We start from the raw sequence: 17,382 nt of genomic DNA on the forward strand, positions 1-17,382 counted from the left end.
CTGCCCACCTCATTATGTATTCCTACTAATTAACAGTAACATCTACTGCGTACTGACTTTTACAGCATACATGGCCCTGGGCCCTTGAGGATATGTTTTCTTATTTAACTTTAACAACAACCGGGAGGTAGGTACAAAAATAGCTTCTAATTTATAGATGAGGAAATTGAGATTCAGCAAGGTTAAACCATTTGTGAAGGTCACACAGCTTGTAAGTGACAGTAAAAATTTTGGATCAAACACTTCTTACCAAGGCAGGTAGGAGATAAGCTAGGTGGTGAAGTTCTGAGTCCCTTGGCTAGTGGGGAAACTGAGTCCCTCGGGTACCAAGGGGAGTTTCCCAGGCTTCTGGCCTTAGTCAAAGAGATTGCTGGGGGCAGAACCCATGTGTCCCAGTCCTAACCACCAGACCACACGGCTTCTCCATGGCTTCAGCTGGGAAGGTCCAAAGAGAAACTCCCTTTCCTGCCCCAGCCTGGAGTGTAGGCTCTTCCCCAGCTAGCAGGCTGCCCCTGCGGAGGCCAGGCTGGGCCAGGGTACTGTGGGGGATGCTGGGGGGTTTCTGCCCACACATATGGTTTCCAGATTCCAGGGCATGAAAAGGAGGCCCTGAGGGGCGGAAATGGGGGATGTGTGATGACAAATTTAGACTGATTACTTAAAAAAAAAAAAAAAAGCCGCGAAACCTTAAAAAATAAAAGCAAAAATTCCGCTAGAAAACCAAAGGGAATTGTTTGATTGTGAAACTGAGTGCCGTGAGGCGCAGCGTGGTTTAGTGTGGAACACCATCGAGGGCTCTTCGGACTCCGGCTCCCGGCTTAGAGGATGGCTGGAGGGAGCCGGCTCTGCCTGCTGTTCCCGGTTTACCTGCTGGGCTTTGGGACAAGGATGAAGTCAGGCAGCGCACCTGGGAGGATGTCTGGAAACTCAGGAGCACTTGTTGGGGGGCTTTCCTGTAAGGCTTGCATCCTTCAGACAGCTAGACTCCAAGGGTCCCCATTAGCCCACATAGGGAGCTGCCCCAGGGGAGGCTCCAGCTGGCCTATCCCCAAGAACCTGTGAAAGGATGAGCTGTAAGGGGGGGGGGGGTTGGGGTGTCTCTGAGTCTCAGCCCTAAAGAGAAATGACCAGGAACAGAAGGTAAAAGAGAGGACAGCTGCTTGGAATTCTGGCCTGTAGCAGGCCTGAGGGGTCAAAGGTCAAAGGGGGACTTCCTGAGGCTCCCAGGGGAGTGCCAGCTATCCAGTCAGCCAGGCTATTGTGCAAGCTCTGGCTGGACCATGAGGGCAGGCTGGCAGAGGGACCATGCCTGGCTCAGCCTCCTCAGCTCATCCTGTCCACCCCCTGGGGCTGGAGCAGTGCCCTCTCTCCTCCAGGACCTGAACCCGTCCCCCAAGGTAGTAGCACTCCTGTCCCACCCAAGTGCCATATCCTGCCTGCCTGAGGGCTTCCTCTCATCCTCATCCTCAGCCTCTCTTCCCCACAATCACCACCTTTTGAGAACCAGAAAAACCTTTTCACGGAAGCCTCTTTCAATTCCAGCCTGATTCCCAAAGGGATCAGAGGAGTTTCCGAGGGAAGAGCCATGAGAGGGCTCACGGGATGCCAGCCCTAGAGGAATGAGGCACAGAGTAAAACAGAAGAGAAAGCGAGCCAAGGAATCGCTCAGGTGCCAGGCCCTGGGCTGACTGGGCAGATGATGTGCTTCGCTGCTCGTGTCTGAGCTTCCCCTGAGCCTCCCAGGGTCTGTGATAGTTACTCACATCTAACAGGTGAAGACATTGGGGTTCCAAGGGCGTGACTAAACTGACTGCTGGTAGACGGCAGAGACCTGCACTTGCTCTTCCAGATCACCTCCCTGTCCCTCAGCACAACCCACTTTGATGAGGAATGATCACAATGAAGGGCCTGGGACAGTGTTTGGCTCCAGTGGGTAGAAGACCACTGCTGACTGACGCTCCGTCTCCTGGAGAAGGGACAGGACCCTGGGTGGAGCCTAGTGCCGCCACCAGTTTCTCCCGAGAGTCAGCACCTGTCAAATCAGAACGTGGGATTGGCAGCTCAGTGATTTTCAAACTGGATTCTTGGGCATCCTGGCATCCCCTAGAGATTGAGATGGGGGAGGAAAGGACAGTGAATAGGGGCGTGCCCCTCCCCCGAGCCTGGCTTCCACCAAGGAAGCTTAGGAATTTCAGGTATTGGACATACATGCAAGTTTTTACCGAAAAACTTTTACAAAGATCCCACATCAGCCCATAGCCTTTATCTGAGGCCTCCGCAGCTCTGACATTCTGGGAGCCGTGATCTATGTAGTTCAGGTCCTGGGTTGGCAAGAGGAGCCAGAGGATCTGATGAGGGAAATGGGCTAGCCCCGTGGTCGGCAAACTGCGGCTCGCGAGCCACATGCGGCTCTTTGGCCCCTTGAGTGTGGCTCTTCCTAAGCCTTAGGAGTACCCTAATTAAGTTAATAACAATGTACCTACCTATATAGTTTAAGTTTAAAAAATTTGGCTCTCAAAAGAAATTTCAATCGTACTGTTGATATTTGGCTCTGGTGACTAATGAGTTTGCCGACCCCTGGGCTAGACCATGGCTGGGCTTCTAGCCCTGTAAGAGGAAGCAGGTCGAGGTCAGAGCTGTGAGATGAGGCTACGGCAGAGGAGGCAAGCTGCAGTGATACCGGGCACCTGCCTTTACACCTGGGAAAAGCAAACAGACCTTTGGCCATGGCGGGCAGCCTGGGAACCATGAGCAGCACCCCCTTCCTGGGGCCAGACCATTGCCCCTTTCCCTTTTTCTGTAAGGCCTGCCTGGGCTTATTCTCTGGATATCGGTTGCTGATCACCAACCTAGGGCCGGCCTAGCCTCCCACGGCCTCATGGTTCCTGACTGCCCGGTTCAAGGGCTACTTCAAGGCGAAAGCTGAGAAGAGGCAAAGCTGCTCTGGCAGAGAAAGCACCAAATCAGAGGACGTTCAGCGAGCAGGGGCTAATAATCCCACTGAAAGAACCACCCTTCTTGGTGCCCCTTTAATCGGCCATCCTAGACCAAAGAATGCCCTTCTGCCTCAGTCTTCCCTGTTTTGAAATCTGGGCATAAGAATGGTTTCCCTCTCCTGGCGGCTTCAGCGCCCCCTGACTATAATCGTCTCCATGTTCCAGGTGGAGAGAGCGGACGGCGCCAGCTGCCCAAGAACTAGATCTAGCATCCTGCGTCTATCCCACTGCCCACCGGGCCTGCCCCTGCCCACCATTCACCCTCAACCTGCTGCAGCCTCACTCCACATCAGCAAAGCTGCCAGCAGGGTCCTTTGTGGTGCTGCTCCCTTGTGGCACTGCCTAGGGGCCCCACCATGGGGCAACAGATGGACCTATGGTCTCTACAGAACAATGGTGGGGGAGGGGCCCTGGCATCGCCCTCCCCAAACAGGAAGCGCTGCATGAGCTTCAAAGAACTGGCAGGGCTGAGGGGCTGGAGCCAGTGCCAGGACTGGCGGCTGCCTAAAGAGATGCCTGCCAGCTTGGGATGCCCAGCCTGCAGTGGGGGTGGGGCTGCAGTGGCAAGGGCAGCTGGGTCTTGGGCAGAGGATGCCTTGCAGGTGACCCGGGAGGGAGCAGGCTGAGGGAAGGGGGCTCAGGCACTAGGCTGTTTCCCGGCTGCCCTGCCACTCGCCAGCGGGGCTGCAGGTTCTTTCCCAGGCCACAGTGGGTCTGGCCCTCCAGCAAGTAACCATGAGGGGCAGGGCTGGCACCAGGCCTGCCGCCCACTCCCTGCCTCCTGCTCCCAGCTGCTCTGCTCAGAGCCTTTTCCTCTCCACTTCCTGTTCACACAGGGGGGGGCGGGAAGTGGAGGGAGGAAGTTGGGGGGAGGCGTGTAGGGGGACCCATTGAATAAAAGGAATTAACCGTTTCCCTCCTCTGACCTCTGGGAATTTCCGCCTGTGAAAGTGTCTCGAAGAATCTGCAGAGCTGGGGGAGTGGGGAGGAGGTATACCCCTCATGCCCCCCCCCCCCCCAGTGGGGCCAGATAACTCCCTCTGGGCCCCCTAACCTTTTGTTTCCCTGGCGCCAGGGGGGCAGCCTGGAGACTGGTGGCCTTGTAGCCCCAATGGGATTGGTGCCTGCTGGCCTGTGGTCCAAGCCCTGGGGGGCAGAACTCTGAGAACTGGTGGTCCCTGGGGAATGAGCTCACACCAGGCTGCCCAGACTCTGAGCCCTGAGCCCTCCCTGCCCGTGCTGGTGCCCTGGCCAGTCTGCCTTGGGGACAAGAGAAGGGAGGGTCCCTGGCCAGGCGGGAAGCCAGGCCAGACTCTGGGCTGGCACACCCTCCGATGGCCACTCCCCCAGGAGCTGTGGAAGGGAGCGGTGGGCTGGGGAAGCCAGTAGACAGCGTCCCCTAGCGTCCTCTGCCAACTCAACCGGGCGGCTCCCCAGGGCCCTCTCAAGGGCGGGCCTCAGGAAGCACCTGCTCCCCAGGACCAGTGGCCGCCCTGCATCTCCCCCAGGTGGCTTCCTTGTTTACAGGCCTCCTGCCCTGATCCTAGCGTCACTGCCTCTGGCCACTCCTTCTATTTCCAGTGACCGCTCCAGGAGCAGCTCATTCATCTTGGCCGCTGCCCACACAGCTCCCCCACTTCCCTTTCTCTGGCCCTCCCCCAGGCTTAGGGCCAAGGCCCTAAGGGCCTTCTCTCTCCCCTTCATTCCAGGCCTTGCTTGGTTTCCAGGGATCTAAGAGCTGTGGCTTCCCGTTGCCCTGACTCAACGGAACCCCTATCTATCAGTGCCAGGGAAACCTGGGGCCTTTTTCCAGGAATGAGGAAGCCGCCTAGGACCAGATGGGCAGGCTTAGAGAGGACAGAAGGGGCAGGGGCGTCCCAGGCTGTCTTAGCCAAGTTCTCTGGGAGGAGGGAGCAATGAGGCAGTGTTTGTTTAACTAACATATTAGGCACCCATTATGTGCAAAGACAGAAGCCCCAAGCTGTTCTAAGTAAGTCAGGGACCAGCCAGTGGCAGGCCAAGGTTTCTACTTAATATGCATTGACAGGGGGTACAATACCCCCGAGTCCTCTACTGAGTCTAGGCGTGAGGAGAGCCTTAGGCCACATGGGGAGAGAGAGTAGGAGCCTTCCAAATCTTCCCGGAATGGTGGAAAGAACAGGATTCTGATGTCCTCTACTTACCCAGTGAGACACCCCCCCCCCCCAACACACACACACATATTTACTCCCACTCTTGCTTCTGGGGGAACATAGGGAATCTGAGGCTCATCAAAGAGGCAGCTTCCAGCCCTGTAAGTTGGCAGAGGCCCCGCTGTTGTTCTAGTGGTTGGGGAACTCAGCTGGGCAAGATTCCACCGGGACTGCAGGAGATAAGTCTTGGAAGAGGATTTGGCCGCAGGGGAGAAAGAAAAGACTGCAGACACCAGCCAGGTGCCTTGACCCCAGCCTGATTCCAGGAACACTCACTTGTTATTTTATTTCAATCTGGCAGCTAACAGACCACACCCATAGACCGGGCAGTGGACTGTGGACACCAGCGTTAGGAGCAAAGGGTGTTCAGCTGATGTCACAGGAAGGCCCCGCTCTAAGAATCCTTAGTTGTGGCTTAGCTACCAGCCACAACTAAAGAAGTGTAACCTGGGGGGAGGGGCAGGTTACAGGAGCTAGACAGAAAAAAACCTATCTGCCAAATGCCATGAATGGTGGCCATGGCACTCTCACCTCCATGTTGGACCTCAACACTAGGGTTAAATGCCAGACAGTGATAGGGCAGTATCAAAGATGGGCAGCACCTGGGCACTCAGGGATCCCAGCTGGTAGAGAGGGGCAAGTAGAATCCAGCATTTGTAAGGACTAATGGAGGGAGGAGGGATGAGGAGCTTAGATTCATGGTTAGGTAACGGAGACACCCAGAAAATGCTTGGACAACTGGGGAAGGAGCAGAATGAGGAAGCAGAGGTGGAGTGAGAAATCGGCACCTCCAACAGCCTGCATGCAAAGGATTCTGTGGGGAGCAGCACCACCTGCTGGCAAAAGGGAAGAACAGCCCCTGTTCCAAACAGGATGATGGGTGGTAATTTCCAACAGAAGCCAATAATCAGAGGACAGAGTGAAGGGACAGGCAAAATCACCCTGTCACACTCCCAGGTGAAGACACAGGGCCAAGGCTTGAAAGCATACAGGACCCAGGTTGCCTCCCCGTGTCCCCCCACCCCCACCGCTCCTGGGCCTGCACTACTCAGCCCAGCATCACCACAAGCCTCTAGCTCAAGCCACTAGTGCAATGCCGTTTAATGTTCTCCACCCCATCACCAGCTCCCACTGTCCTCCATGAGGCCTCTGCCCAGGGCACCCTGACAGTGGAACACCAAACAGTGTGCACAAGACCACACCCACCATCAGCACTACGTTGCCCAGCCCCCATGCCCAGGACTTGGAGGGGTTTCTTTTCACTTCTGGGGCCTGGGGGCAGACAGAAGAGAGGGCTTCCTCTGAGAGAGAAGAGGCACGGAGTGAGAAGGAAGAATGGTACTCGTGCTCTAGAAGCTGAACAGGAAGTGTGCGGAGAGTGAAAAGGGAAGCCGAGCTGCTAGATGCTGAGGGGATAGGAAGGCGATGAGAACTGTGACCTCTCCAGCTAATGCCCTCTTCTGGGAGGCAGGCTGACGGCCTGGTGTAACAGCAGCTCTAAGGCAGCCCTGAAGAACAGCATGAGCAGTGGGCAGGCGCACTCAGAGCTGATACCCCATGGGCAACGGCTATAACTCCACCCCCTCCCACAGCCATAGCCTAGCAGCAGCCCTCTCACGTGGCCTTCCTAAGAGCCGGCAAGTAGCTGTGCTTGACTGCCCGCCCGCCTAGGAGGGGCAACAACCTCCTACAGCCAACTGAGGTGCTCCTCCTCATAGCGCTGGGGGTCGATGAAGGGCCGGTCGATAGAGCGAATCATCAGCTCCCCACAGTACACACACTCAGCCGCCACCAGTTCATCTAGGTCAGCCTTGAGTTGTTCCCGGCTTGGCCCCACAGCAGCAGCCCCACCCTCGGCCTCCTTTGCCCGGGCAGAGCCCTTGGTGGGGGGTGGAGCAGCCCCCAGCTTTCGCTGCAACTCCTCCAGCCGGGCCTGCTTGTAGGCCGGCAGGCCAGGCCGGACAGCCTGCAGCAGGCAGTCCGCATGGAACATGTGGCCACAGAGGAAGAGGTAAAAAGGGCGGTTGAGCAGGGGGAAGTCGCAGGTGGCACATTTGTCCTGGGGTTCCACGGTGCCGTAGCGGCCCCGCAGCTCCTGCAGATCTCGCCGGATGCGCTGGGCGCTGGCTGTGGCCTCTTCCATCTCCCGCTGTAGCTCCTGGATGTGGTGGTTGTAGGCCTTTAGGGAGCTGCAGATTGCCTCCTTAAAGTGGTCAATGGTGACGAAGTCAGGAAAGAAGGGAAGCACATCCTCAATCTTGAGCAGGGGGCAGCTGGCCAGGCAGGCCATAGCGGTCTGCACGTCTTCCTCCTCCTGCACCACGTGCCGTGCAATCTTCAGCCACAGCTTCTTGCGAAGTTCCTCGTCTTCCTCGGGCAAATCAGCACACTGCTTGGCCAGGTCCACATCCACCTGTGGGGTAACCACGAGTGTTAGGGCCAAGCCTCCTCCCCACCCAGGATAGTGACTGTGGGAGAGACTAGGGAGCCCCTGGGCCTGAGGAGGAGCCTCTGGGAGCCAAGCTAGAAACCTCCCTCAGTGGCGGGCCTGTCCCCTCACAGCTCTGTAAAAGCTGCTTATGACGGTGGGCTTCAATTTTAGCGAATTTAAAAATCACCTGGGGCCGTAACCGGTTTGGCTCAGTGGATAGAGCATCAGCCTGCAAACTGAAAGGTCCCGGGTTCGATTCCGGTCAAGGGCATGTACCTTGGTTGCGGGCACATCCCCAGTGGGAGGTGTACAGGAGGCAGCTGATCAATGTTTCTCTCTCATCGATGTTTCTAACTATCTCTCTCCCTTCTTCTCTGTAAAAAATCAATAAAATATATTTTTTTTAAAAATCACCTGGGGAACATAATCAAAATTCAGATTTTTAGGGCCCTACTTTCAGACGTTCAGTAAGTCCTTTAGGTAATAATTCCTGATTTGAGAAATGTCCTTCTGTAATTGTGACCATAATACAATAGCTAGCATGTATACAGAACTTACCTAAGCAACAGGCACTGTTCTGAGTGCTTTTCCTATACAGTACTTTCATAAACCCTATGAGGGAAGTACTATACTTCTCTTCTCTGGATGAATAATCTGAGGCACAGAGAGGTTGAGAACTAGCCTGAGGTCACACAGCTTAGAAAGTGGCAGAATCAAAATTCAAATCCTAACTTCGGAGTCCCTGTTCTTAGCCTACTACAGCACCTCTCCACAAAGGAAGCCAGCACACCCTAGCCACAGCCACCTCTCCAACCCTTCACCATTGAAGTTATTGCTCTCCAGGCCCCTCTCTTAGATGGCGTCAAGACTCATGGGCTCACCTGCAAGGCCAGGTCCACCGCCTCCTCATACAGCTCCAGGACCTTGTAGACATGGACACAAGCACGGTGGTGGCCATGCTCAGCGCAGAGCCGCAGCGCATACTTGAGGTCGTAGTGCACACGGTGTGGGCTGGCCCCAGCCTGCTCAAGGTAGGCCAGCAGCGAGGCTGGCTGGCCTCGGGCATACAGCGACAGCAGGTAATTGTGAATGGCCTGCTCAGTCTCGCCCAGCACGTTCACACAGAACTCCATGTAGCGGATGGCCTGGCTCACCTGCTGGGCCTCACCACCCTGGCTGTAGTTCACCAAGGCAGGGATGAGTTGCCGGGCATCCAGCCGGCTGCCCATCTCAATCCAGGCATCCACCAGCTGACGGGGGATGTGACGGATGAGGATGGGCGAGAACTTGTAGAAGAGCTGGGGGTCCCGGTGGCGGGCAAGCACTGCCAGGGCCTCCTCATAGGCCTCATGCTGGCAGTGGTATGCCACCACCCGCTCGTAGTCCTGCATGATCACAGCAAAGTACACCATGTGTTCTGTGTCCCCGTGGCTGGCCAGCAGCTCGTGGATGGAGGCTCTGCTGGCGAAGAGCCACTCCTTGTGGCGGGGGCTGCTGAGGAAGGCACGGAAGCGCTCCCGTGTTTCCCGGTAGAGGTTCAGGGCCTCCGGGTCGCCCTGCAGAGCCCCGAGCCGGCTCAGGTAGAGCTCGGTCAGCCAGGTCGTCAGCAGCGTGGCCTGGGTACGCTCGGCTGGCTTCAAACCGGCCAGTTTTCGCTGCAAGAACTCAACCAAAGCCTCCTCCTGTCGGGCCTCCAAGAACTTGAGGGCAATCTCCTCAAAGTAGCTCTGGGTCAGGGCATAGCAGCGGGCGCTCTCGAGGTAGCGTCGCTGATTAAAGCAGAAATCAGCCTCCCGAGCCAGGACGGTGTCCAGGCAGTCAGGCCGCTCTCGACAATACTCTTTGGCCAGGTCAAAGCGGTTCATGTCCAGGTAGGTGCGCCAGACATCCCGGGCCTCCCGCTGCACGTGGTAGCGGAAGACGGCCCGCTCGGTGTAGGCCCACAGGTGGCCCGTAGAGGAGTCCTTCACCATGTGCCTCAGTGGCCCGAACTTCTCCAGGAAGTGGTCCCGCAGCACCACCTGTCCGGTCAGCGTGCACACGGCCTCCACCCGGTCCGCCAGCAGGAGCAGGAAGTGGAACTGGGTCAGGACAATGGCCAGGGGTGGGCTGGCTCCAGGACCCACCCCTTCCGGGTATTCCCAGACTCGCTCCTCACTCAGCAGGGAGTCGGGACGCCCGTGGTCCAATGCTCCATACAACACGCCGTCCCCCATCATCCAGGCGAAGGCCCGTGGTGCAGAGCGCAATTTCGGGGTATAGAAGGCCAACTCGCTGTAGCCCAGACTGCTGGGGAACTCACGGAATGGGGGTGGGTGGTCAGTGTAGGCAGCAAAGAGCCCCAAGAAGCCCTGTGCCTCAGCTCCCTCTGCTGTTCGGCCTATGAACTGGAAGAGGCGCTGCCGCGTGGTGGCGATAACAAAGGCACGCCCATCAGGGCCCCGCTCGGCCTCCAGGGAGCACACGGGTGCGGGGCCCCCCTCCTCATTTAGAACGTATAATGGACGGAAGTAGAGATCTGGGGCAGGGCCGAAAAGCCCACCCTCGCTGGCTGAGAGCTCTGCTTCGAAGATCTGGCCTTGGGCAGTGCCCACCAGGATGGGGCCTGTGCTGCTCTCGGTGCCCAGTGCCTTGTTCCAGCCCACACTCTCCACCAGCTGCCCCTTCCAGCGTGCCAGTGGCCGTACCTTCTGTCCATTACGGTTCACATAAAGGACCTCGGTGCTGCTCAGAGCAATTAGCAGGTGAAAGCCTGGAACAGGGGAGGGCATGGCATCCTGGAGTTGCCGCTATTCCCACCCTCTGCCTCCTCCTTGCCCCCGCCACCCTCAGATCCCATTCATCCAGGCAGTGACTTACCTCAGCCCCGCCACCCTCCATCTCCGACCTCCATCACCACTTACCAGTATGGTCCAGGAACATCTTGTGAACTTTGGCATCATCCTTGCGCCCCAGCTCCACGTGGTTGGGTTCATTTGCCTTGCCCAAGTCAATGCTGTCAGGACAAGAGGAGGGCAGATCCTTTTCTCGAATGACAGACCTCTTTATAATTTGATGAAAGCCACAGCCTTTCTTCCCTGAAATCTACGTATTCACATAAAACTCTGAATACAATCCCAAGGGAACTCGAAGCATAGGCAGGGTCCTTAACCCTCAGCTGAGAATTCCCGAACCTCATTTTGAGAAGTCCACTAAGCAGGAATCTTTTCCCTCTACTCAACAGATCTCCAGTGCTCCCAGGAAAATGAGCAGGGGTGTCCCAGACTCCTGGGGTAAAAAATGAACAACAAATTGTAGCTAATGGTTACTGAGTACTTTCTATATATCAAGCACCATGCCAAGAGCTTAACCTGGTATGCTCTCAATCTTCACAATAACCTTGAGGAGTGCTCCTGTTTGAATTATATTTCCCTTATTAGATTCTTTTCAAATTATATGCCCATTCTAACTAAAGAAATCAATGTAAAGATGTATAAAGAAAAAGCTAATGATTTTCTTCTCAAACCTATCATTCCCAACAGAGAAAACTGATGTTAACATCTTTCTCCATATTTATAATATAGTGTTGTTTTGTCAATTTTTACAAAAATAACTTTATAGTGTGTGTGTGCACATTACTTTATAATTTGCTTTTCTCACTTAGATATTTCATGAGCATTCACTGAATCAACGGATACAGCTCTAACTCATTTTAATAACTGCATAATATTCCTTTTATGGCTCAACCATAATTTAATCATCATTTTCCTGTTGGTAACCATTCAGTTCATGTGCAGTTTTTCCTACCAGAGATAATGCGGCCAGCATCCTGGCCAGGTGTTGCTCAGTGGCTAGAGCACCAGTCTGGCACTGGAGGGTCTCAGGTTCGATTCCCGGTCAAGGGCATGTACCTCGTACCTCATCTGTGGGTTTGTTCCCCGCCCATGGTCAGGGTGCATGCAGGAGGCAACTAGCTGATGTGCTCTCTCAGATCAATGTTTCAGTCTCTCTCTTTCCCTCCTTCCCTTCCTTTTACTCTCTCTGAAAAGCAATGAAAAAATATCTTCAGATGAGGATTAACAAAATAAATAAATAAATAATGGTGCAATCAATATCCTTGAATTTATATCCTTGCAGACTGGTCCCTTTTTTCCTATAGTTATGTATTCCCCAAAATGGGACTTCTGGGTCAGTTATAATTTCAGATTTTAACAGACATTGCCAATTATTTTTCCAAAAGATAGTGGCAATTTATACTCTCACCAGCAATGTATGAGAGGCAATTTCTGTGCATCTTCACCAGCACCACGTATTACTGTTTTTAATTTTTGCCAACCTGATCGCTTTTTTTAAATGGCATCTTAGTGTTATTTTAATGTGAATTCCCAGAAGTTAAAATTTTTTCAGATGTTTAGTGGAAATTTGGAGTTCCTCTTCTGTGAACTGCTTGTTTATATTCTTTGCTCTCCCTTTGCTACTAAATTGTCTTATTAATTTGTAAGGGCTTGTTAAGAAACAAAGATGTAAATTGTTAGTCATGTGGAAAAACATTATTTTCCCACCATCTTTTGTCTTGAACTGACTCATATGCTTTTTTGTTTTTGTTTTGTCACAACAGCAATTACTACGCAATCAATTATATCTTTTGCTTTTGGCATCTGGATTTTTTAACTTAAGTAAGAAGACCTTCCTCCAGCCCAAGAACCTAGAAATTTATTAAATATTCTTTTTTTAAAAAATCCTCACCTGCCTGGTTGATGTGACTCAGTGATCCTCTCTCATCATTGAGGTATCTATCTCTTTCTCCCTCTCCCTTCCTCTCTGAAATAAATAAAAATGTTAAAAAAATAAATCCTCATCTGAGAATATGTTTAGAGAGAGGAAGGGAGAACAGGAGAGAGAAAGAGAGAAACACTGATGTGAGAGAAACATCTATCAGTTGCCTCCAGTATGCGCCCCGATTGGAGATCAAACCCCCACGATCTGGGTATGTGCCCTGACCAGGAATCAAACTTGCCATCTTTTTGGCGCACGGGACGACAGGACAACACTCCAACCAACAAAGCCACACCAGCCAGGGTGCATTGTTTATTTTTATTTATTTATTTATTTTTAATGTATATTTTTATTGATTTCAGAGAAGAGAGAGAGATAGAAACATCGCTGAAACCGGTTTGGCTCAGTGGATAGAGCGTCGGCCTGCGGACTGAGGGGTCCCCGGGTTCGATTCCGGTCAAGGGCATGTGCCTGGGTTGCGGGCACACCCCCAGTGGGAGATGTGCGGGAGGCAGCTGATCCATGTTTCTCTCTCATCGATGTTTCTAGCTCTCTATCTCTCTCCCTTCCTCTCTGTAAAAAAATCAATAAAATATATTTAAAAAAAAGAAAGAAAGAAACATCAGTGATGAGAGAATCACTGATCGGCTGCCTCCTGCACGTCTCCTACTGGGGACGGAGCCCGCAATGCCGGCATGTGCCCTTGACTAGAAGTGAACCGGGACCCTTCGGTTGGCAGGCTGACAGTCTCCACTAAGCCAAACCGGCTAGGGCCAGGGTGCATTGTTTATATTTTATATTTAAATAACTATTTCACCTAGAATTCATTTCTGTGACACAGAGGTTTAGCTGTTTTATCCCAGGTGGTTATTCCAGATAGATAAACAAATTTGCTAATACCTTTGTCAATTTATATATGTATATATTTCCAGCTTTATTAAGATACATTATTTCCATTTTTTAAAATATACTTTTATTGATTTCAGAGAGGAATGGAGAGAGAGATAGAAACATCAATGATGACAGAGAATCACTGATCAGCTGCCTCCTGCATCCCCCACACTGGGGATCGAGCCCGCAACCCAGGCATATGCTCTGACCGGGAATCGAACCATGACCTCCTGGTTCATAGGTTGACGTTCAACCACTGAGCCATGCCAGCCAGACCATTATTTCCCTTTAGAGTGGATTTATTCAGGATTCTAGACAGTTCCACTGACCCATGTGACTAATTGGTGGGTTGGTGTTATCTGTAACAGATGAAGGGACACATTTAGAAAGACTAGCTGACTTGCTCAAGATTCCAGAGCTGGTAAGTGGTAGAGCTAGGATCTGAATCCAGGTCTACCGTATTCTTAACTACCACACTACATTGGTTCTCTTTGGGGAGAATATTTCCTGGAAATTCCAAATCCCCTGTTTCACCTGCCTAGAGAAGTAGAAAGGCATGAGTTAGTAAACAGTCCCAAAATATCACCATTCCACTCCCTATTCCTATATATCTTGGCCCTCACTTACCGGAGCAGTGTGTCCTTGCCCAGGCTCATGCAGAGCTGATTGCAGGCGACGACAAGACTGGTGATGCGCTCGGAAGGCGTAAAGTCAATGCGCTGCTTCGTGAAGATGGGCACTTCTTTTTCTAGCTGGGCATTCACATACCCTACAGGTGAGAAGCAAAGAAAAGGTTAGCTATGGAAGAGATGGAAGGAAGGCAAGAAACAACAACAAAAAACAGTGCTCCTGCCTTAGCCCGTCTGGCTCAGTGGACAGAGTGTTGGCCTGCGGACTAAAGGGTTGCAGGTTCATTTCCAGTCAAGGGCACATACCCCGGTTGCAGGCTTGATCCCTGGCCCTGGTCAGGGAGCGGCCCTGGTCAAGGAGAGTGCGGGAAACAACCAATCAATGTGTCTCTCTCACATCGACGTTTCTCTCTCTGTCTCTACCCCTCCCTTCCACTCTCTCTAAAAATCAATGGAAAAGTATCCTCGGGTGAGGATTAACAACAACAAAACAGTGTTCCTCTCCACTTTCCCAAGATATTCCTGCCCAGGGCCTTGGTTAAAAACCAGTATGTCAAGTAGTTTGCTAATCACCTCTGCATTAGGGATCCTGGGCTCTTCCCACACTTCCGACAGAAGTGTGGAATTGATTCTTTGCCTCCCTGGGATGCTGTTACGCTATGATGTGCCTGCTCCCAATGGTTATGGGGGGAGGAGGGGACGGGGAGAAGGGTTGGGCATTTTCCCTTATCAATCTTTGGCCCAGCAACCCCAGCTCAATGAAAGTCATCTAGCTTCACTCTCTACCCTCCTCCCTGCCCATGCAGTAATGCTCTCAGCGAGTCTCCAGAAAAAAATGAGGGTACAGGGAACCTGGGAGAACCGTTCCAATCAGCTGGTTAACAAACTGAAGTTGCTTTCTCCCTGGCTTTACTTCATTCCTTTACCACTGCTCAAAACCCCCAGCACTTCAGACCCCGCTGCCAATTCTGTACTACTTTCCACAAAAATGTCTCCTCAGTGCCAGGCTTCACCCAGCTCTAGCAAAGGCCTAAAATGCTTCATTTTCCCCTGTTCAGGGACAAAGTTAGCTCTAGGACCATCCCTCCTCCTCCTACAACATCCTCCTTTCACCAGTTTCTTTCCCCATTCTCTTCCTCCCACCTCCGGAAAGACCCTCGAGAAAAGCACAGGCTCAGATGAATCTTGAAGCCTATTCTCAGTCCTCCCAACTGCAGCCTGCAGGCAAGTTACTTCCTTATCTGGGTCCCAGTTCCCTCTTAGAAGGACCCTAGAGGCAGGGCCTAGATCACGCGGCTGCTCTTACTGCTCTTTCAAACTTCGACCACCACCAAGAGAGCCTGCGGAGAACCAGGGGCCTAGACCCAAACTGCATGCCCAGGAGGCGAACCCGAGCTTGGGAGCCACCCTCCCCACTCCGCCCCCGCAGGTGCCAGGAGAGCTGAGAGGGCGCCCTCCCTTCCCTTACCCGAGTGCGGGATGCCCACGCTGGGGCAGCCGGGCTGCAAGACGGCCGAGCGGGACAGCGAGTCCTCGTATTCGTCCAGGATGGACGCCATGGTGCCTGGCCTGGGGACTCGCCGCCCCAGGGATCACAACGGGGCTTCCCCCAGGGATCCCTGTCGCCCCGCCTGGAGCCTGCGACTCCCCAGCCTACACCGGTATCGGACAGACCCTGGCGATCCGCCGCCCTCCTCCTCTTTAAAAGCCTGAGATCTTCTCGCTGTCGCCTTACAGAACGAGGTGGCTCAGGAGCGCTCCCCCTTGATCTGGCGCAGTCCCGCACCCCACGCCCGCCGCCTAGAGACCCCGGGCTCCCGTTAGTGGAGCCCAGGTGATCGCAACCTCGCCCCGGTAGCTCAGCTGACTCCCGCCCCCAGGACGCGCGCCTACAACGTAACTTCCGGGTTCTCAGAACCTCACGTGCGCCGGCGCAGGAACTTCGCGGCGCGGCCACTGGGAGGCGCCGCGAGAGGGGCGGGGCCTGGGCGGGGGCGGGCGGGGGCGGGGCCTGGGCGGGGCCGGGACCCAGTCCTCCCCTGAGGGCGGGAGCCGGAGTGCAGCTGCGGTTCCCGGCGTGGGGCAGAGGCCTGGACGCGTCGGTACTGGAGACCCGCGGGGTGTGGATTGGCCTCGCTGAACACAAGCCTCCCCTTCCAAGACCCCGCTGCAGTTCCGGGCTTTGGCGCTAGGAGGGAATCCCGGCTTTCTCAGCCCCTTTCTCCGACCTGCCCCGCGCCATCCGGCTGCAGCCTCGCGGGTCCCTGCCACCTTCCGTGCCTCGGCTTTCCTCCCCCAGCTGGACCGCTCAGCCTCCCCGCCCAGCTCCGCTCCCACCTTTGTAAACAACTCGCTGCCCTCGGTCCCCAGGAGAACGTCCCGTCCCTCAATCCAGTCGCTGTCTGGATCCTACCTCCACAAAGCGCAGGGAAGCGGTCCTCATCTCTTCTCCCACATCCAGGGCCCACTTACAGACAGTGGCGGAGCTGGGTGCCCCAGCCTGCGGGAAGGCATGTGCTACCTAACCTGCCTCTGACCTGCTCTATGGTGGCTCCTTGGTGTGGGGGGAGGCCAGAAAGGAAGGCAACGAAGACCAGGCACAACTAAGGGGTGCCAGGCTGCTTCCATCCACTCATCCACCAAAAACTTACTGTGCCTGGCCTCTGGCGAGGTGCTGGGCTCACAGGGATAAATAAGCACAGTACCACCCTTGACGGTCGATGGGCCAATAAGGAGATGATTAATGCTAGAAACGCTGTTGATGGATCTGTTCAGGTCACCCGTTTCACAAATGAACACACCCTCTGTGCCAGGCTCCGTTCCCGCTCTGGGGCACCCACCGCAGGGCCATACCCAGAGATGTGGCCGCAGTGCTGCACTAGGAGCCGGGAACAAATACCTCCAAAACCTGGCAGGGACCAGGGACAAGTGTTGGAGGTGGGTGTGGAGTCCTAAATAACAGAACTGCAAGGGTTCGGGTGCGCCTGCAGTTGGGTTTCCTGCTTCCACCGACTAGGTGACTCAGAGTCGGTTTCTTTTTTTTAAAAAAAAAATAATAATTTTATTGATTTCAGAGAAGAAAGAAGGAGAGAGAGAGATCAGTGATGAGAGAGAATCATTGATCGGCTGCCTCCTGTACTCCCCCCACTGGGAATCCAGCCTGCAATTCGTGCAAGTGCCCAGACGGGGGTGGGGTGTTCAACCACTGAGCCACCACCGGCCGGGTGGGAGTCTGTTTCTTGATGAGGCCCATGGACTCTACTTTGCTAAAGTGAGGAAGGCTCTTGGACAGAGTCACCCCCACCCAGCTTTAACCGGTAGCCCCCGCGTAATGACTAAAAGCTCCCCCTTTACTCTCAAAAGCTCCAGGTTTGCACAGTACTCTGTGTGGTCACGCTTCTTTTGCCGAACTTCCCTGCCAGGCGCTGAGAACTGGACCCTCACCAGCCCACACTGAGGGCTCTCTGGGCCTGGAGTGGCCCCCGCCC

At 54.1% G+C, this 17,382-nt stretch overlaps 1 protein-coding gene across 1 annotated transcript; it reads right to left on the bottom strand.

Moving 5' to 3' along the window:
- Window positions 1-5,450: 5,450 nt before the first annotated feature.
- Window positions 5,451-15,766, bottom strand: VPS18 (VPS18 core subunit of CORVET and HOPS complexes). Its single transcript, XM_081087996.1, has 5 exons — window positions 15,363-15,766; window positions 13,893-14,034; window positions 10,523-10,614; window positions 8,501-10,371; window positions 5,451-7,601 (listed from the first exon to the last, which is right to left on the bottom strand). The coding sequence occupies exons 1-5, from the start codon at window positions 15,451-15,453 to the stop codon at window positions 6,876-6,878; spliced, it is 2,922 nt and encodes a 973-aa protein (XP_080944122.1). The 5' UTR covers window positions 15,454-15,766; the 3' UTR covers window positions 5,451-6,875.
- Between the last annotated feature and the right edge of the window lie 1,616 nt (window positions 15,767-17,382).

Source organism: Myotis nattereri (assembly GCF_964212035.1).
Source record: "Myotis nattereri genome assembly, chromosome: 1".
NCBI lineage: Eukaryota > Metazoa > Chordata > Mammalia > Chiroptera > Vespertilionidae > Myotis > Myotis nattereri.